General features: G+C 33.9%; 3 protein-coding genes across 7 annotated transcripts in view; 1 reads left to right on the forward strand and 2 right to left on the reverse strand.

The window, feature by feature from the left end:
- LOC105323047 (connector enhancer of kinase suppressor of ras 2) overlaps positions 1-882 on the reverse strand; it is a 35,265-nt gene extending 34,383 nt beyond the window's left edge. Inside the window, exon 1 of one of the 4 annotated variants that reach the window (XM_066070507.1) lies at positions 602-881. In XM_066070507.1, the coding sequence (XP_065926579.1) occupies positions 602-674 (73 nt within the window). In that variant the 5' untranslated portion in view covers positions 675-881. Of the gene's footprint in view, positions 1-601 lie in introns of all 4 variants that reach the window. The other 3 variants (XM_066070506.1, XM_066070508.1, XM_066070510.1) reach the window with 3 other exon arrangements.
- LOC105323111 (calcium-responsive transcription factor) lies at positions 826-12,041 on the forward strand. 2 transcript variants are annotated; one of them, XM_034477868.2, is made up of 12 exons: positions 826-976; positions 3,561-3,736; positions 4,074-4,310; positions 5,438-5,568; positions 5,875-6,064; positions 7,177-7,270; positions 7,991-8,128; positions 8,619-8,807; positions 9,238-9,388; positions 9,892-10,036; positions 10,505-10,644; positions 10,991-12,041. In XM_034477868.2, the coding sequence occupies exons 2-12, from the start codon at positions 3,568-3,570 to the stop codon at positions 11,393-11,395; spliced, it is 1,989 nt and encodes a 662-aa protein (XP_034333759.2). In that variant the 5' UTR covers positions 826-976; positions 3,561-3,567; the 3' UTR covers positions 11,396-12,041. The 2 variants fall into 2 exon arrangements, with proteins under 2 accessions (XP_034333759.2, XP_034333760.2); XM_034477869.2 differs by lacking the exon at positions 826-976 and adding an exon at positions 999-1,129.
- A 1,306-nt stretch (positions 12,042-13,347) lies between these two features.
- Positions 13,348-20,817, reverse strand: LOC105323048 (beta-1,4-N-acetylgalactosaminyltransferase bre-4). The gene is made up of 7 exons (XM_011422002.4): positions 20,352-20,817; positions 17,788-18,020; positions 17,070-17,257; positions 15,085-15,207; positions 14,798-14,902; positions 14,089-14,227; positions 13,348-13,504 (listed from the first exon to the last, which is right to left on the reverse strand). The coding sequence occupies exons 1-7, from the start codon at positions 20,647-20,649 to the stop codon at positions 13,499-13,501; spliced, it is 1,092 nt and encodes a 363-aa protein (XP_011420304.3). The 5' UTR covers positions 20,650-20,817; the 3' UTR covers positions 13,348-13,498.
- Between the last annotated feature and the right edge of the window lie 67 nt (positions 20,818-20,884).

Here is a 20,884-nt window from a genome sequence, read left to right on the forward strand (position 1 = left end):
TCTGCAGCATTTAGATAGTTCTCAGGGAATGTAACATATATAATGTACGTTATAAGTGAATTTTATTGAACATTAATAAAAACGCTTATTTCCTTTACATAGAACCTGTTTTAATATACTAGTGATACCAAATCCAATATTAATTTTTATCAATATTGAATATCAAATGATCCCTTTGAATAGGTAACAATTAAAACACACCGAGTAGTTCCCTGTTAACGGCCTCGGACAATAGAACACACTGAGCTGTTCCTAATCAGAGATTCCTCTTACTCTAATCCCCACTTTTTGTCGTGACGTGTGGGGGTGGGGAGAGGGGAGACACGTCGCAATATACAATCGGGGGTTAGAGTCAGAGGAATATCGGATTAAGCTGTTCCAAGCACCTCGGGGAAAATATTCTGGTTTATCGATTGCTTAAGCATTAAATAAGTGTATACTGTAGGATGAAATTGAAAAACATACTTAATTACAAATGCAGCCCTGTTTTAATTTACCGGTGTAACTGTCATCAAATATGATCAGATGATAATGAATATCCTACACTCATGTACTCATGTATCAGTGCAAAAATAAAATGTAGATTTATAAATTGCCTTACCTTTCAGCCAGTCGGAAACGTGATTCGATGACCAATTTTCAAAATGAAGGTTGTTGACTAAACTTGCTGACATTTTGTAGCCGCATGTAAATAAAGTGACATCACACAGCAATGTTTACAATTTTCTTTAACACTTCCGGGTAAACAGGCATGCTATTTTTGAAAAGTATTGCAGCGACCAAGAATTGACATTTTAAATTTAAATTACTGAATTATCTTTTTTTTTAATTTAGTATTTTAATTGTCACAATTTCAAAAAGGACTTGTAGACTTTGGGCAAGGCGATGTGTTTTCATGTGAACATGTGAAAAAAATGTGCGCATGCGTGCAATGAAATCGCCATTTTGGTCGAAGACGAGGCCGTACGATTTCGAGGTTGGTGACTCGTTTTCACACCCTTCTGCCTCTTTTTGCTTTCCCCGCTAAATAAAAACCAAAACAAACCGGCAAAACACATGTTATGTCTGAATAATGGTTTGCTGCACTATGAATGCGTTAAATAGCTTTAGAGAAATATGGATATGGAGTGTTAGCATATTTTGTGTTAAAATTATATGCTTTTCCCTTTGTTTTGCCTTGTTTATAAGGATTGAGGCTTTATTCGCTCTTATTGTTTATATACATGAAACTTCTTCGATTTCATGACTGGTATCATGAAGTCTTAAACTTTTTCATTTTTTTATTTACCGGGTAATATAATAAATTATATTGTACATGTGATTACCATCATGGAGTGATACAATTGCATAAGGAAGTACTCTGAACAGTCTGTAAATGGGATATTTTTAATATTCTTAATGCATGGAGATATTTCTGAACAGCTAAATTTGCATAAGGAAGTACTCTGAACAGTCTGTAAATGGGATATTTTTAATATTCTTAATGCATGGAGATATTTCTGAACAGCTAAATTTTAAGGTTATTCACAGGGATTTGGCTCAATTTGAGCAACAGAAAAGGCCGGGTTATATAATTTAATTTTAAACAATACACCACCTTTTTGTTGTTGCATAATTTATCATTAATTCTTTGATGTCGGCAATTTTATCCATAAAACAATGTAAACATTAACCTGTGAGCTTCGCGAGCAGCGCTTCGCTAGGGAAAGTTAGTGATTGCATTCTTTTATGAATGAAATTGCCAACTCCTTTGATTAATTAAGTCAAATTCCTGTGTGGCTCATTACAATTTTGGCAAAGTATTGGATATAACCTTGCAAATTAATGCGTAAAAAAAACCCAACTCCTAGCAAACAAATTGTCTGTACTCATACTGTTTGGGTTATTAATTGTACTATCCCTTCATCATGTTAATAGAGGATGAAAATTTTGTCATTCAGCGATCGACCTACCCTTACAGAAAAGAATGCCATTGAACTTCCATTATTTCTGCAGTTTATTTCTGGCCATTGAAACCCCATTGGTTTTCCAGTTACCAAGATGTCACATAAAATGGCATTATATATTGTCTACCAAGAAAAACCATTGAATTTCCAGTTTCCAGTTAAAACACAGTGAAAACTCGGTGAAAATCCATTGAAACACCATTGAAAATGAATACTTATGCAAATTAGTTTGCACCAGTTAAATGATGTCATCTTTCAATGCTAAATTAATGGAGAAAGGACGGTTTACACAAATGCATTGAAAACCCATTGATTATTATTTGATTGCTTTATAGAAGATACGTAGGTCAAGATCAAGTTGCATCATAAGATAACCCTGAACATTTTGCAGAATACTGACCCAGAGAAATCTCAATATAGATCAATTCAAATCTCCCCATAATGCTTGTTATACATGTAACTCTACATAATTCATATGAGCAATAATTAAGGACAACTTAATTGTACTTCATATAAAAAAGGTAAATATTATCTAAATGTTCTCATGCATGCACATGCATACTGACATGCATAATTAAATTATTTACTAGTTTATTGACTTCCAAATACAATCTAAAATGGTAGACATGAAGCTATATTACATAACTCTTTTTTTTCAATACATCCATGCACTAGCTGCTTGCAACACTTAAATCACTTGATAGTGTGTAAATGTTATAGTCTTTACACAAATTTGTATCAAATCATACAAGTGTAGGAATTTAATATCAAAATTATTACCTCAAGTGATCAAGAATATATCCCCCCAAAAAGTTCCATAAATTCACTGTATATATATGCCACAAAAGAGCAGGATGCCCAACAATTACACATTTTCCTTACAATGTACATCACATTTTGGCTCCAAGATGAACATTCAAAAATTTGCAACTCAACTTCCTGTTATGCAGTAATCTTAATTCTTAGTGGTCAGTTTATTTGGCAGAGGCCAGTGACCCAGATTGGCAACTCAGCTTGAAATACAATGTAAATCTAGAAATGTGTATCAGAATTCCATTTAACTGCTCCTGAAAATAAATGGTATTTTACTGGGAAACAGTAACATTGAAGTTTAAGTGAAATGGAAAACTGGTGTTTCACTGAGAGTTGCAGGTCATTGAAAATGCAGTTATCTGAAAACTGCTATTTAACTGGTAGGTATAAAACTGGTCAGATGAAGACACAAGAAAAATAAATGCACAATCAATGGTGTTTCAATGAAAACTGGAAAATCAATGAAAGTTCAATGGAATTTCAATGGAAAAAAGCCAGTTCTTTTCTCTAAGGGTACACAACAGCTAGACACTCGATCAGAAAAGATTTTTAACTAAACTTGCCCAAAACCAAGTGTCACAAAATAAGCAATAATTATAAATACATGTAAAGTATTGAGTATACAAAATGGTGAGTTTTTATTTCAAGAAATGGTATGCGCGCAGTGGCAATTAGGACTTAGAGGTCCTAGACCAATACTGAATGAATTTCTCTGTTTTTTATACATTAAACAAATATAAAATGACCAATAAATTAATATAGTGCATGTGTATCCGACATGATATAATTTTTTTTTTCAAGCTTCAAAATGGTGGATTGTTTAGACCTGGTGACCTCAGCCTCAGAGGTCATCAACACAGTTACCATGGTATCGAACGCAGACAACGATGACATCATAACAATAGAACCTACCTTGAAGGATGACCTAAGTGACGAGATGGTGGTGAACGCAGAGACAGGATTGGCTGTAACCTCAAGTATGATCACAATATTTAATGAAAACGAGTTCTTAATTGTTAAAGAAAAATTCATAAATTTTAATATGTTAATACATAACTGGCAGAGGACCCAATCTGAAATGTTGCAATTATCTGCTTGAAGAAGTAACTAGTAATAATTCAATTTTACTTGTCTTTCTCGGGAAAGCTAGACATGTATTTAACTTTAATCTAGTATGTAGCTAATTAAAAAAGTACATGTACAAACAAGTACATATTTTTGAATTGGAACTAGATGCATTTATGAATTGCATTGAATTATAGAATTGAACACCATAAGGTGAACAGACTTTGATCCTCTCCCTAACTGTTGTAGTGACCCCCAGTCTGGCCAACCCCACGATACAGGGGCTGCTCTCCTCCCCAGCAGGCCTCTCGCTGCCCAGCGGGCAGATACTGACCACTGATGGGATACAGATCATTGCGGTCAACGGGGCGGGGGACCTGTCCAGGGAGGGTCAGATCTGGCAGGTGCTCCACCCAGACATGACCATCATTGCCGTCAACAACGACCAGACTTTTGAGATCGAACCTAAGCAGGAGGATAAATTGGGTATAAACATATGTCTTTAAAGCTGATTGTTTGTTTCAGTCGTAAAATAGGCACTGTTCGCCCTATTTCTCTTTCATCACCACTGTCCCTACAACCCCTATATAAGCAGCAGACGTCTTATAATAGTTTAATGTATTTTGCTGTAGATGTCTCACCTGTGTGGACGAACATCTTACCTTGCAGTTTTACTCAGTCGCAATGAAATTATCAAGTTTTATGCACTTTTATTAAGCCAGGAGAATACTAGCATCAAATGAGCAGGTCATTTTTTTTTACAAACAGAATATTCACATAAAATTAAAATAGGAAATAAATGCATAAAATCCAGAAACGACATACTACCCTTCGGCCATGAGCTTCAGGTGTGCAAGTCAAAGAGTTTATATACCTGTGTGATAGTGCCTATTTACTAGTGGTGTTCTGAATTAAGTCTTAGAATGATAATAATGAAAATTTAATCGAATAAATTCATTAAGTCTCAAAAAAGTGAAGACTGAAAAATAAACTTGGTGTGTCTTTTATATTTAATCAAAATTATCAGAGAAATCACCTTCGTATGATGAAACATCAGTCGAAAAAATTATTTGAGAAGAGGATGTAATTACTGGATCCTACTATTTTTTCAAATAATTTGTCATAGAGACAGAATGATAATATAACATATATTGAACATGATATGCAACAAGAAATGAATTTTAAATCCAATATAAAATTTTGATTACTGTGGAATCATTAGAATTCGTGTTGGCTCAATTTTCGTGGTATTCGTGGGTAGCCCTCCCCCAGGAATTTAAAACCTCAACGAAAACTATTTTAGAAACAGTTATCTTTGTTACTGAAACAGTGACCGACGCATCCACGAAATTACATCCCAACGAATGAAAAAAAAAGTCACAATCCACGAAAATTGGCCCCCACGAATTTCAATGATTCCACAGTATGTATTTTTTTTATCTTTATTTTATTTGAATTACAAGTACCGTACTATTCTTCTGTATAGCCTCAGTTAGTAGTTGTTTAATATTTCAGCCATCTTATTACTATGTAATGGTAGACAAGTGTTGTGCTACTTGTTTAATTACATGTGGAAGTACCTGTATAATTAACTCTTCCTTTGTATGTTACAGTTGACACAGAAATGGAGGAAGCAGACAGTCGGAGTTCAGGGATAGGATCTCTGCAGGACAGACTAACTCTGAACACGGAGATCCTCCCGCCGGACACCCCAGTGTGGGCCCAGAGATTGAACAAGTGCCAGGTCAGTCCCACTGATTGTTACATGTATTGATCGTACAAGTGTGGATCTTTTTGACTCTTATTGTTTAACAGCTCACATATACGTATATATACTTTAGATTTTTGAGGGTACCTTTATATAGTGAGAAAAGAAATCTATCGAAATGTAATTGTTTTATTTCGTTTTTATTTCATTTCGCATTTTAAAATGTGCCCAAATTTTGAGGCCTGTTAAGCAAATGTCAACATTTTACATTATTATCAACAATAATTTTTTTTATTCACCAATTTATATTAATAAAAAGTCTCTTTTTTTTGTTTTTGTTAGAAAATAGGTGACTACTTTAGAGGATATGTGGACTCAGAGGTTGACCTTGACCTTTTGTTGACCCATCACAGGCAGCACACGGCTAGTTTCTGGGGCACACGACAGTCACCCTGCCCGGCCAAACCGTCCACGCGACTGATGTGGAGGTCACAGTACGTCCCGTTTGACGGAGTCCCATTTATGAATCTAGGTATACGATTTCAAAATAAGTAAGATGTGTAATATGACAGGATGTGATAAATATGTACATAGTAAGGCCATCAAAATTTAATTCCTTGGTTCTCAGGGCCTAGCATTGCAGTGATTTAATCTTAATTATAACAAAATGCAAATGGCTGCCGAATCATCGTTTAACCTTAAATGCATATAGAAGGAGAGTTCTTGTAGCTTGTACTATACTAAATATCCCATCATGCTTAAACACAGGGCTTTCTCAAGCCTCGTAGGTGTGATGTTTCATGAAGAACATAATGACTTGTTTATTTCTTTTAGTTTGAGCTAATTAATCTAAGACCTAAACATTCATTACAAGGTAACAATTTATTTGCTTTACAACATTTTTTTCATTTTTTTTGGATTTTTTTGTAAGAATTGCACAAACCTCATCCTATTATTATGTAAAGAAAATAAGATCACCGTCTGATCGCATTTGTTTTTGGAAATATTGGCCGGAGAACCAAGAGATTAATTTTTTATGGCCTATTAAGATGTGAAATGTGTGACACTAGGTTGTTTGTATATATATATCATAAGACACTAGAAAAGAAATGCCATCAGTTTACTTTGATAAATATATTCTTCTCAAAGTAGGGCTTTACTAGATTTAACCTTTCAACCCTTTATGAAATGTTGAGTTCAGAAAGAGATATTACAGATTTAATCATTAAAGGACAGATAACTCTTGCTCAGTCATGTCTGATATTTCAGGCATTGTTGAAATATTGAACATGGTTATAAATCCTCTTAATAAATTGATAAACTTTACAGACCATCAGAAATACAATATACTGTCTGTTGATAATCTTAAATATATTTTTGAGTTCTTAGAAATACAGTACACTAGCTGCTGGTCTGTAGCTCCCGATCTGAAAAAAATCAAATGAACGACCTGGGAGCTACAATGCCACCCATTGAAAAAATTGTGCATTTATTTCGCACAAAAACGTGCGCTAGTTTTGGACTGATTTACCTTATTTATGAACAAATTCTGTGAAAACAATTAATACCATTAAATTTTCCATGCAATTTACTACTGATGTTGTCAAATTGTAAGAAATGCAGTACAGATGAATTTATTTTCAGGTAGTCGAGCTGTCGTCATGGAGTGTCAGTTTGGTCCAAGACGTAAGGGAAACGTGAAACACACGAGCGAATACAAGCAGACCTGTCCGGCAAGGTAACAGAGCTTGTCACATGACAATTAGGGTACCGAGGAACCATTTGAATTCATGGGGGGAAATTTTCGTGGATTGTCTGTTTTTTGCCTAGTCAGGGGGTGGTAATTTCGTGGATGCGTCTGTTTTCAGTTTCAGAAAGTTTACTAACCCTTTCAAAATTTGTTTTTGTCGAGGATGTAAATTTGTGGGGGAGGGCTACCCACAAAAATTTATCTAACACAAGTTCTTATGATTCCACAGTATCTGTCTTAGTGAATCAGAACAAAGAGTAGTTCAATGACGAAATAAGGAATCATTCTTTGAGTGACATGAGGTGATCAAATACTGATGGGGCATTATCAAGTCCAAGAAAGCATGAAAGACTTCATGATGTATTTGATTATGCCCGGTGTATTTAATCACTTATAATACTCTAAGAATAATTTCTCATTCAGAAGTTATATTTGTATAATTTTCACCATTTGTTAAATTAATATTGGATAATTGACAGTAAAGTTAAAAGAAAGATTCTAATGTTCATTCATAAATTTAAAACAATAAATTCATTATGATGATGTGTACCAATCTTAATTTCATGTAATAATTATAAAATATTGTGAAAACTCTTTTAGTAATTCAGTTAAACATTTGTACTACTGTATGAATTTGTAATAAAGAAGCAGTTTCATGCATATTTTTTAGTTGATTGAAGTATATTTAACACCATGATGATATTTCAGGATATACATAAAGAAGGTGAAGAAATTCCCAGAATTTGCTGTTGATGTTAACCAGGATAAAAAGTCACTAAAAACTGCCATGGATAATGCCTTCCATCAATTAAAGGTTCTAGGGACCAATGAAATTGGAAAGGAGTTGTAAGTATTACTGTAGTCAGAACAAAACTTTAGTCATTACATTTTTAAAAATATATACGTTTGTACTTATTATTAAGTACATTTATAACAATTGAGGTAAAACGTAATTATCAACAGTAAAAACGTTTGAAAAATATGAATTAAAGCAAATTCAATATGAATTAATTTGAAAGAACATTCTTGTAGTTCAAAAACTTTTATAAGTTCATTTTCTGAACATGGTTTTCTTTTACATTGCAAAATATTTTATATGCAAAAATGATGTCTCGTATTGTCTTCTATATGAAACTTTTAAAATCGCAAAAAATGACTATAACACCCAGTTATATTATCATTCTGTTAACGTGATGTCTAGTGACTTAATCTATTCAGGATATCCTTGTAACATTCTCTTTTACAATAAATTACATCCAATTACTATCTGTATACAGAGAATCACAATTATGTTCTTTGTACAAGGTATTAAACTCAGTTACATTCTCTTCGCAAGGTTCTACATCCAGTTACCCACAGAGGACGCTCATGAGTTTCATGCGGAGCTGCCAGCAGAGCCAGCCCCGGTGGTGACCCCCGAACCAGACACCCTCAAAGAGAGGCTGGACCCAAGAGTCCGACAGAAGATCCGCGAGTTAGTGGCAGCCGGGGAATGTAATGTGTATGCTGTCCGCAAACAGTTACGGTAAGAGTTTGTGAGAATTTTTTTTTTTAAAATGTGGCTGTTTTATCCTCAGGGTTGTCTCTAAGACCTGGGAGGCGGGGAATTCCCCCGTCTATAATGCATCAATTACCCGGCTATTTTTTTATTTCAAACACAATGTAACTATATGCAAGACCCCTCCCCCTTCTACTTTTTCATTTCCTACTACTACTACAATTTTTAGAGACAACCCTGAATCTATCTCTCTCTCTCTCTCTCTCTCTCTCTCTCTCTCTCTCTCTCTCTCTCTCTGTGCACTCTAAACAATATCAAATATGTACTTGTCATTGAAGAACCTATATCTCTAAGGTTCTATACATATTTATATCGTTACATATTGTTCGATGCAGTCATTTGTCTTTACGATATAAAATATGTCGTTGTCATTATGATATAAAATATGTCATTACAGAACCTACGTATCCAAGGTGCTGTACATGGGCACTGAGGTCCCAGAGAGACACGACCTGACCCTGTTCCCCACGGTCAACGACCTAAAGAACCAGATCCACCAAGCCATGGTGGACGTAGAGAATGGCACGCTGGCCGTAACTAGTCCCCAGGTATACCAGTACACTCTTGGTCTAAAGGTGGGGTTACACGTTGAAATCTGTCAACTGGTTTTCCATGTCACAATGACTCGACATGTACATTGATCAAAAATTGTTATGATTGTAAAATCAATTGTAAAATGTGGTCACCTCAACAATGGACTCCACTTGACTTACCATAGCAACTAGCAAGCTGATTTAAAATCCGATGGAAAATATCATCATGTAACCGCACCTTAACTATAGACCTGTTTAGCAGTGGTAGAAACTAGTCCCCAGTTTTTGTTTTTGTTGTTGGTTTTTTTGTTATTGGGTGTTTTTTTTCACAGAAGAATATAAAAATTATAGATCTAGTGAGTGCACACTGCTCTTAAATACAGAGGTCTGAATTATTTAATACATGTAAACTCTCTTCAAAATTTAACAATCAGCAGCATTTTGTGGATGTATGGATTTGTTCATGCAATATTGAGAAGAAGGTCATCCTCTCCTTTTGACATAACTATGTTGAACAGGTGAACGTGGAAATTGTCGGCCAGTCGTCGTCCAGTCAGACAACAGAGTTCTCTTCGGTGGTGGACGGGTCGATGTGGTCGTCTGATGGGGTGGAGCCTGTCCCAGAGACAGTGACCGTCACCCTCACCCAGAAACCAGGTGATGGTACGTATCTCAGAGCCTCATCAAACCGGGCATTCTTTATTTCAGAGTTTCATTAAATCTGTTGAAGATAAGTGTCTCAGGGTCTTATTAACCAAGAGAGATTAGATATCACCCTGTCCCATTATCCAGGTGTTTGTAGGAATCTATAGGCTTTTCTTTTCCAGGGATTGTATGTATATTCCAGTAACTTTTATTATGGATTAATGATGAATCATTAGAATTCATAAGTGTTGATTTTTTCTTGGAAATTGTTGGTAGCCATCTCCAAAAAATTAACATTACCAATGAATAATGTATTACAGTCTTTAGACATTATACATACAAGCAAGTCTAATAAATCAAACCTTTATAAAAATAAGTCAATCTACAAGATTTTCATCCACAAATTTTAATGATTCCACAGTAATTGATGACTATCATCTCATTGTCACAGTCAGTTTTTTAATCTGAAATTTTCCTGTTTCCTAGATGGACATCATGTGATATCTCGGATAGAGACTCACCTGAGTGACGGCTCGACTCGGATCAGCACTCACCTGACCCCTGAGACTGCTCAACTTCTGTCAAGACTCCACCCCAACATGTTCCCTGCCGGCTGTCTTCTACCGGTATGTACATTTATCAATGGCATCAGAATTTTGTTACCACTTGGAATTTACATATAAGTAAATTTAAAGTAAAATTAATCACATACTTGCATACACTGTGTTTAGCAATGTTTGAAGAGACATGAATGTGCATTGGATAGGTATTAGAGTAAATTGATGTTCTAAAATTTTCAATACTATAAAGTAAATGAGTAGTGGATTATTTCAGCTTTATGAAATTGATACTTCTTACAGATACATATATTTCCAAGAAATAACAAAGGTTAAAGAAAGTTTTTTCAATAGATAAACTTTTGTTATCAGAGTATCATTTCTAATCTTGCTTCCTGCTCTTTTTTCCCTGCAGTCACAAGACTTGGACGAGGCACAGCGCTCGCTACTAGAACCCAAAACCGACGACTTTCCCCTAAAGGAGGACTCATCGGACACCCTGTGCATCGGTGCTATCCCATCTTCTAGTCAGAGTCCCTCCATGTTAGACGGCGCAGAGACGCACGACATCGAGTCGCTGGCGGTGATTGTGAATGGCACGGACTGTGACGGACGGACGATGATGTCCTCCATGGATCATCACGGAAGTCACCTGGATGACACATCGGATCCTCCGTCCGTCGTACATCACACAGAGGACGAGGACAATTCCATCGAAAATCAGCTGATTAACTGTGTTGGTGTTTCCATGACGACAGACTCGGGAATTATTCTCAGCGATCCCCCTGTGTCGGAGTTTCAGCATTTACCAGATTCATAGTGCAATATTTTTGTAATAGTTTTTTTTTACTTGGAATTTCTTTTAAATGTTATTTTTGTTATTGTTGTAAAGCTTTATCTGTTTTATTATTTATGATTTACATTTACCTACAGGGAATAGCAGTTGTGTTATTGTAATATATCTCTCGCTTCATTATAAATTCATGATCATTGAAAATTGCTTTAACATGTACATCTTCTTAAAACATTACCATCCATTAACTGCCTATTTTAAACAAATCTCAACTACCGGTACTAGTCAATTACAGATTAAAGTAGTATTGTATGGGTACATGTGTATGAATTGCTTTAATGACTTTTAATATTTAAAATTGTTGAGGTCTTAATTAGCACAGGTCTGAATCTTTTCAAATCCAGTTTCTTACAATTTTAATAACTGTCACATGCAAATATTATTTTGTTATTGTTCATTCAGAGACATTTAGCTATATTTGTCAATGCATTCACTTTATATAATAACACTTTGAATGTATGTATTGAGAAACAGGGTTTCTTTCAGCTGTTGGTAAAAGTTACACTTACTATAAAGTTTTGAAGTTTACCAGACTGAGTATATAATTAAAGAAGATGAAATCAGATCACTTGATGTACTTTTTAAGCAATCTGATTAAAATCAGATCCTTGAATCGCTTCTTGTTTTTCTATTGTCGCCGACTTTTGAAGAAAACAAATTTAATAAACTGTCGGTGTTCAAGTTCATGTGCTTTTATTAAAATGAAGCAAAGAGTTCTAAAACGATATGAAGGCAGTGCAAGGCACTAGTGTCCGAAACTAAGAAGTATTTTAGAATGTTAAAAGCCGAATCCTTTTACTTTTGTATAAATGAACGTCCAAATGAGAAGTAAAATGTTGTTTTTAATTGATTAATAGATGGCATTCTAAGGAGTATCAAAAGTTTATTTTAAATTTCGCAAATATTTTTGTTGTGAAAGCTGCTACAAGGATTTTGTATTTGAATACTCTATACATGGCTATTTTCACCCATTTTTTTTCTTCACCCTTTTTTCACTTGCAAATAGTTTCTCTCCGTCTTGAATTTACCCAGACACAATTGTGATAAATACTATGTCCTAACACAGTGAATTAATAATTGTTTTAAATTCGCCCAGTCTTGAATTCACCTACTGATGATTGCGAAACAGGTGAAAATAAAACAAAGGGCCAGTTACCCCCTTTATACAGTAGTCAACACTTGAAGTGGAAAGGAGAAAACAAGATGGACTATGGCATACTTTCTTGAAGTGATTGCTCATCAATGCCTTTTGCTGTATTAAGAATGCTGCATAAGTCAGCAGATTAACCATATTAACAAAATATGATTTTATGGATTTTGAATTATTATTTAAGTTTTTACTAAAAAAATCACCAAATAATGATAAGTTACAATTTAAACTATATAAGGTGAGTTCTTATAAAGATCTTTAATCTGATATCTAAATTATTATTTTTTTTTTTGCAACACTATATGAAATGTCCTGTAAATAAGATTTCTTGGTTCAAATGTTTATTCATAAAATGCAAACATGTTCCATAAGGAGAATTGACCGTGGTATTTAAGGTCAATAAAAAAGTTGTTGAGTTGGTTTACATTTGGTATATTATTCTTTAACAAAGAAACCAGAAAGCAAAAAAAGAGAAATCAATTCCCGATATACTCAGGGATTTTGCATAACTTTATCTAGATGTTCGATGTATACGTACATTAGGACAACTGGATTTTTACGTTAAGCAATATACAGTCACACTTCGTTATCTCAAACTGGATGGGACTATTTTAAAAACTTCGAGATATCCGACCATTCGAAATATTGAGGCTAAAATACTTTAAAAAATAAGTGGTTGGGACTTAAAAATAACTTCGACATTTCCATTGTATTCGAGATATCAGTATTCGAGTTATCGAAGTTCAACTGTATGTATATTTCGTGACAAATTGAGGTATTCCTGGTCTTAAGCATATAATGTTTTCGTATGGATCTGTCCGATCATGATCAGTTGAGACTTTCAGCTTCTGATTCGTTAGATTCCATGGCGTAAAAAAGTGTAACGCTGGTCTCTAATGTTGGTAAAACTCGTGTCAATTTCAACTCTGAAATTGAAAGTATTTAAAATATAATGCATATAAACATAGGCTTAAAAGACATTTATAATTATAGTGTTGCAAAACATTGAATTGAAAATGGTTGGGTTTTTTTGATTTGGTTACTGGTAATTAATATATGTGATGAATTTTATTTCATAACATTATTCTGAGAATTGCATATGTTAATATTCAAGACTTCATAAATAAAAGATATATTTTAAACAAGTAAAAGAGTTCAATGAGATTCAAATGAAATTTTAATAAAATAGAATAGATTGCACAGAATTGTTTCTTTTTATACTGTAGAAACATATATTTTCGTTGGGTTAAATTTCGTTGTTTTTTAACATAATAATTTCGTTGGCATTTAAATTCGTCATATCATAATCTCTGCATCACGTATTACTCTGTATTTTTAAAATAATAATACTTGGGTTAAAAATTCGTCACGGATTTAATTTCGTTGATATATACTGCCGACAAAGTAACAAAATTAAATCCTCAACGAATATTTCTACGTCTACAGTATATTGTATATAATTAACTAGTATATATACTGTAGTAGAGCTATACATATAAAGTAGACTCACTGTCATCACTTTCGTTTCGTTGATAGAAACTAGGATTCGAGTGTGTAGATATTGATATTCTATTCCCAGCTTTTTATAATGCAAGTTGTTGATCCCATCACGCCGATATCTTCCCTTACCAGTTTTGATCAAATGATGCCTGTAGAAGTGAAAATTGAACCTCAAAATGTATAGGGCTGGTACGTACTTTAACATATGATAGCATTCCTAATAAATATTAGTTACTTATCATTTGATCATACATACATTTTCATGTATTGTTGTATATTAAGTAGTTGAAGTCAAATCAAAAGTCTTTTATTTAACGATTCAATAAAATAATAAAGTGTTCAGATACAAGTAATAAATGAATAAAGCGCATTTATAAATAAGCACATACAGGCAGACGAGGTATATCTGTTTTTTTGGTGCAATTTTTTTTTCATCTGAATTAGATAAAATTGGTACATTAGTACAGATGAACCTCACGAAAAATACTAATTCTGGCGCACCGCATACTTAAACGACGAAATGAATTATATGAATGAAATGTATGTACTATTTATGGTCATATACAATTAAGAAAACGAATACCGTGGCAACGTTGTTTTGTCTAGATGTATTGATTAGCTGTTTAAAAATGTTGAACGTCCTATGCAGACTCTTTCACTGAACGGACTTATTGTTATACTTCAAGTAGTAATATGTGGCATCATAATTATTTCTTTACCTTCGTTTGTTTGCCTTGTTACCCGCGTCATGGAGATGTTTGATCATCTTGTATCTGGATAAGGATGCTTGATACCTTGATATTTTAAACCCATTGTTAACCAACCTGGAAGAGAAATGATGGGGTCTATAATAATGGTCCTCCTTCAATCTAAAATCGGAACACATATCTGTAACTGTCCTCAATTTAAACCTGATGTTGAGAGAGAGAGAGACAGAGAGAGAGAGAGACAGACAGACAGACAGACAGACAAAATAAGAAAACAGTGATATGCTTAAGGGCTTAACCTCCTGAACATGTCATCATCTTCACCTCCCCAGCCAAAGAACTTGTTGGAGTGTCCATTCACCTTTTCAAAGTGTGCCCGCTTAATGGCTGTCACTCCACCAAACAATTGTGAATATGGCAACCTGAAACGCAGTATTGGATATATAACAGTAAAATATAAACAGAACCACACACAGAAGTAGCACACTGCAATGCGATGGTTAAATGGTTAAAATTAACTAAAATAGACAACGAGAAAAGCATTCTTTCTATCGAAAAGGGACTTTTTTGTCATAACATTTTATTTATGATTACTATAGTGATTTTCTATTGGAAATTTCTAGCTTAAACCTGTTTGATACCATTTACGTGTTTATTTTCTAGACATACATACAATTCATTCAAAATGCAAAATGAGAGCAAAAAGGGGGATGGTTTGCGCAGAGTGACTTGTTGATAAGTTTTTGCTATAAAAAAACCCCCCACAAATTTAGTATATATCTGCGTTCTGTGCGTTCTCGGGGGACAAGGCACGATCGGCGCCTTTACTAGCATTTCAGACTCGAACAAAAGCTAAAGTTAATATATTGTAGCATTTCTGGTAAAGCATCTTCATATCTGTGTAATTCTATCAAATCTCAGAATTTTCTAATGGTTGCCGCGCGCCCCAAACAACGCGTCTTGACTTATTATGTAGCCAACCTTTTTTGGCAATAATTTATAATAAATCTCGATCATTCAACTTAACGTAGTTCTTTGATGGTGAATTACATAATTTAGAAGGAAATTTCTTGTCTTATCAGTCCACCTGTCTTATCCAAATGTTTGATTTAGATAAAACTCATTGCAATAAATCGGCAGTTAGCCATGATTACACATTTAAATTTAGATTCGTGCAAAACCCTTCATAATGTTTTGTTAGCGAGGTTATCATATGAAATAAATGACATATCTTTGTAACACTGTTACATGGTGTTAAAGTTATAACCAAGGAAATATCTAATTTCAATGAGGATATAATCATAAATATATCTATCTATATTTCCTCCTAAACGTTTATGCATATGGAAATTTCAACATCATAGACAAAATAAAATAATTCAAAACTTTCATCCCAACATCAATTCATATTTTTTTTTTTATCAATTAACGATTAAGATAATTTGCTTTTAATCAAGATGTGTCAACAAAAAAAAAGACCTGCATTCAAAATTATCAGTTCAAGGAAATAACTCGATACTTCCTTTAATCAGCATTTATTTATATCTTATGAAATGTAAATGATCAATGTCACAAGTCTTATTCAAAAAAATAGTTACCCTTGTTTTGCGACTCAAACTTTTTTCGCTATTAATAAAAGCAATTTTTTAAAGTTTGAAAGTGAATGTTTATTTAAAAAAAGATGAACAAATAAAAAAGCATGAAATTGAACAAAATGTAACTTTCTAAAAAAAAAATTCTTAAATCTCTGTGTCCTTCCTTATATGGCTCAAACTCGGTTTGCTTAAATCAACATACTTAGTTTGGTATAAAATTAATATGTTCTAATGGAAAATAAATAAATTAAAACCAATAACCAGTAACAACTTCACTTATATGTTTCACAAAAAAAGAAAAAAAAAACCTAGGTCGTTTGTATTCCAAACCCCCATTTCTTCCGGAAAAAAGAAGAAAGAATGGAAAAAGAATAGAGAAAGTAATATTTAAAGTGCTGATCTTAGTAATAAATAAAGCTTGCATGGATTTGCACGAACTGAACTTACTGTGGCATCATTAGAATTCGTGGTGGCTCAATTTTCGTGGTATTTATAGGTAGCCCTTCCCAACTTATTTACATCCTCAACGAAAAAAATTTAGAAAGAGTATTCTTTTTTACTGAAAGTGAATACTGACGCACCCACGAAATTAAATCTCCTCGAAAACGTAAAAAACCAACAATCCACGAAAATTGGGCCCCGCGAATTTAAATGATTCCACAGTAATATGTTGTTGTTTTATAACTCACTTATATTTGAATTTATCGACGGCTGACGACAGGTGTCGGGGGCTGTCCCTGCAGTCGTACATGATACGGTCATTCTCCGGAATCAAGTCCACGTCGTGAAAAACGAAGCACGTGTAGTTGTAGAGTTTTATGGACTCGGCGTATCCAATGTTCATCAACATTGCTCTGTTAAACTGAGTGCCATTTTCCTGAAAGACGAGAACAAATTAATTCATTTTTAATATTTTGTTATTAGGAAGGATTGTAAAAATAAAACGGCGCAAAGGAGAACAGGTACACTTTTAAACTCTTTTCTACAACGTATGCTTTGCATTTCCATCGACTATTCAAAAGTTCCGCAAAATTATATTAATCAAAGCACTGAAAGAACTGTAAAGCAGTTAGCAAGTAAATTGTCCAATTGTTGGGTATATTTTCGAATTACCATTATATTTTTGGTTACCGTAGAATTTCTCTACAAACTTAGAAAATATAAATTATAGTGATGGAAGAGCCAATACACAATGTATTTTGTTTTCTGGAATACCAGACGAATGTGTTTAATTTCTTAATAGATTTGAAACAAAATAACATATTAAAACAATAGTTTGTTCTTATGCCTATTCAATGCAAGAAGACCACAACAAAAATTTAGAAAAACTAGCCGATTAAACCAGAGAGACTGAACAATTTAAGGGAGTATATATGAACTTGACCTCCGAAACGGAAGTTGGCGCACCTGCTCTACGACGTAGATGCCATAGTCAAGCTGCTGGCGCTGTAACATAGGATGGAGATTATGGAGAAGAATCCGGAGGTGTTCCTCGCGGTCTCTGAACGGAATGATGATGGCTACCCGCTCCCTGGCTATACAGTCAGGTGGGGTGTATAGACCCCCTGGCCTCACGAGGGGGTAGATTTTGATCATTTCTTTATATGAAGGCGCGTCTTTGTATGTTCCCAGAGCACCAACTGGAAAACATTTACATTACGGTAATGGCAAAGAGAAGATACTTAATTGTCACCATATAGACCGCACATTATTATAATTGCAGTTAATAATTCATAATTTTCAAAATTCTACAAGACGAGACCAGCATACGGTTCGCATACGATAGAAACTTGTTCGCTCGGTCATTATTATCAAATGATAAATTGAATTCATACATTTTTTGTCCAAGAACTCCAAATGAATGGGGTGACATACTCGTATATACGAATTAATTGTACTTTTAAAGGTAACAAAAGGAAATGTACGTCTAAATAAGCACTTTGTTTGATAACAGCATTGGTCATATTTGACTCTATGATAAGATCGGAAAATCTTCATGTACGTATATATTAAATTTCATATTCATTACTAGCAATTTCAATCCAAGTTTGATAATGTGGACATCACTGACTATTCCGTCCGCACTGTCAAACGCATGCAGCGATTTATAAAACTGATGACTGATGCGTGATGAGTAAGCGCCCTTGGAATATAACCCAACTTGAGTCTAAACAAGGTGTCCCTACTTAAACTATTACCCCCCCCCCCCTTCACCCAATCATCATTTTTATTGGGGGGGGGGTGTTGTGGTCGGAAACGAGGTATATTCATCAAAGAAATAATATCTCTTATAATTACGATATTTTACTTTAATATGGTTCAAGTGAATACATTACTAGTCTTATCGTTGCGCCGAGAGAGTGCTTTGAAAGTAATCTGAAGATATTCAAAGTCCTCTTTTTACGTGTAAATATTTACAAAGCACGTGTAACATATACATGTAATATTTTGTTATCAACGTAAAATTTCAATGGAAAGATGTTATATTTTGATTCTAGATTGAATGTAACAAAAACTACAAGCTTATTTAACAACCTCATCTCTTCTGTTGCTTTAATATTTTTGCAGACTTAGAAAGTCTTGATGAAACATAGTATATTCTAAGAAATCATGTTCAAAAATCTTCTTTTTTAAAATAAATGTTTTTAAAATGTAGTATATTTGTTTTTAGAATTGATTTGATAGAAAAGGATAGAGAGGAGATAAATCTTTACTCTGAAAATGACCATGCATGATTATCTAGCCCTTTAAAAGTCTTTAACGAAAATTAAACATCATATGTATGGGTATATGTCCTCACGTTATGTTAATATCTGTTTACGACCTTCTGGAATAATCAACACTAGAACATGTCACTTGAGTGCTGTATGTAGCGATGTAAAACAATGCAACGTAATCTCCGTGTGAAGTAGGTCTGTATATAGCTGACTGCCGAACGAAAGCGGTGCGAGATAAGTGTCAAAAAAATTGGACATCAGGAATTTTGTACACATTATTAAACATGGCAAATATCATTCTCATTTAAACATTTGTTTTAACATTTTAAAGCACTGATAATTGTGTTCACAACGACATACTGTTTTTCATCATTATTGTGACACCAAAAATGCGCAAAATCGTTATACAAAAATATGAATATTTTTTGTTTGATACCTTCGTGGGTTGATAAAATATATCTCGAGGATTTTGTACAGCAGATTGAACTTGATTTATCAGATACTAAATACTTAAATTCATATGTATTTAAGGAGAGAGAGAGAGAGAGAGAGAGAGAGAGAGAGAGAGAGAGAGAGAGAGAGAGAGAGAGAGAGAGAGAGAGAGAGAGGGAGGGAGGGAGGGAGATAGAAGGGGGGGGTTAAAATGTTAATCAATGGAGTTTTGTGATAAATATGCAATCAGAATATAACTTATTGGGAACAAATAACAAGGTGTTTTCATTTTCATTAAGCAACCTATCAAAAGAAAATTAAGATAACACAATTTAATCTGATTTAAATCCAACTTTTATTATCTGTTCTTTTTGAAAAAAAAAGGTTGTTTTAAAGTAATTCGGTCATTGGAGACAATGCCAAAATTATTTCATTTCTGTTTGATTTATCCAAATGCTATCAAAACAGACAAGGATATTTTTTTACGCACAAAAATTAGTAACATATTATCGATTTGAATTATCAATTACATAACTTTGGAAGGACACGTCAAACATGCACTTATTTTGATAAAGTTTTAAGGTTACATATGTTACTGTTATCAGCAAATTGGTTTTTAAATCTCAAAAATTGGTGTCAATTTCTGGGTCCGATTTTCTTAAAAATATTTTGGTGCGAATTAATAGTTTGCTTTCGGAAAATAATATTGAAGTATAATAATTACGATTAATTATTATTATTGTATACATAGTCCATTTGATATTTAGAAATATTTAGATCATTTGAAATTATTTGGGTTTATTACAGTTAAATGCTACATACCAAGATCGGATGGGCTGCTGGAACAAACCCTCACCGGCTTACACCCCCTGTCCCTAATTTTCTGCAAATCTCTTATGGTAGCATTTTGCATCCAACCACAGGGATCAGAAAAGTTAACAATTAATGAAAACCGAGAAATATCCTCCAACGTAGTGAGTATTCTGCGAGGTGAAGAAACCATTTTGTACGTTTTCCTATGGACCGAAAAGTTTAAAGAAAGTTCTAAGAACAGAAGAAATATCACAGAGTATAGACACACGCGGATAACACTCCCACGTGACACAAAAACATCGTCCATGTTGATACTAATCACATAGAAATAAGTGAAATCCTCATAAGTAAGAATGCCGGAATTTTTTTGTTTTTTGTGCAAAACCAAAGAAAAAAAAATCGATTAAAATGTGCCATGTACTGGATTTACGCAATACATTTTCTTCTACTCGTTGGTATTAAATGTAAAAGTGACTGCTTATCAGAAGTCTAACAGATAACTCCAATATGGCGATAAGAAACAGGCAATCAAGGTAAAGTAA

The sequence above is a fragment of the Magallana gigas genome, chromosome 9 (genome assembly GCF_963853765.1).
Source record: "Magallana gigas chromosome 9, xbMagGiga1.1, whole genome shotgun sequence".
Taxonomy (NCBI): Eukaryota; Metazoa; Mollusca; class Bivalvia; order Ostreida; family Ostreidae; genus Magallana; species Magallana gigas.

Coding starts and splice junctions, on each gene's coding strand:
- LOC105323048 (XM_011422002.4), bottom strand. CDS start 20,649: ATGGACGATGTTTTTGTGTCACGTGGGAGTGTTATCCGCGTGTGTCTA. Junction 15,208..17,069: donor GTCGATAAATTCAAATATAA/GTGAGTTATAAA, acceptor ACTGCGTTTCAG/GTTGCCATATTCACAATTGT. Junction 14,228..14,797: donor AACAAGGCAAACAAACGAAG/GTAAAGAAATAA, acceptor TCACTTCTACAG/GCATCATTTGATCAAAACTG.
- LOC105323111 (XM_034477868.2), top strand. CDS start 3,568: ATGGTGGATTGTTTAGACCTGGTGACCTCAGCCTCAGAGGTCATCAAC. Junction 3,737..4,073: donor AGGATTGGCTGTAACCTCAA/GTATGATCACAA, acceptor TAACTGTTGTAG/TGACCCCCAGTCTGGCCAAC. Junction 10,645..10,990: donor CTGCCGGCTGTCTTCTACCG/GTATGTACATTT, acceptor TTTTCCCTGCAG/TCACAAGACTTGGACGAGGC.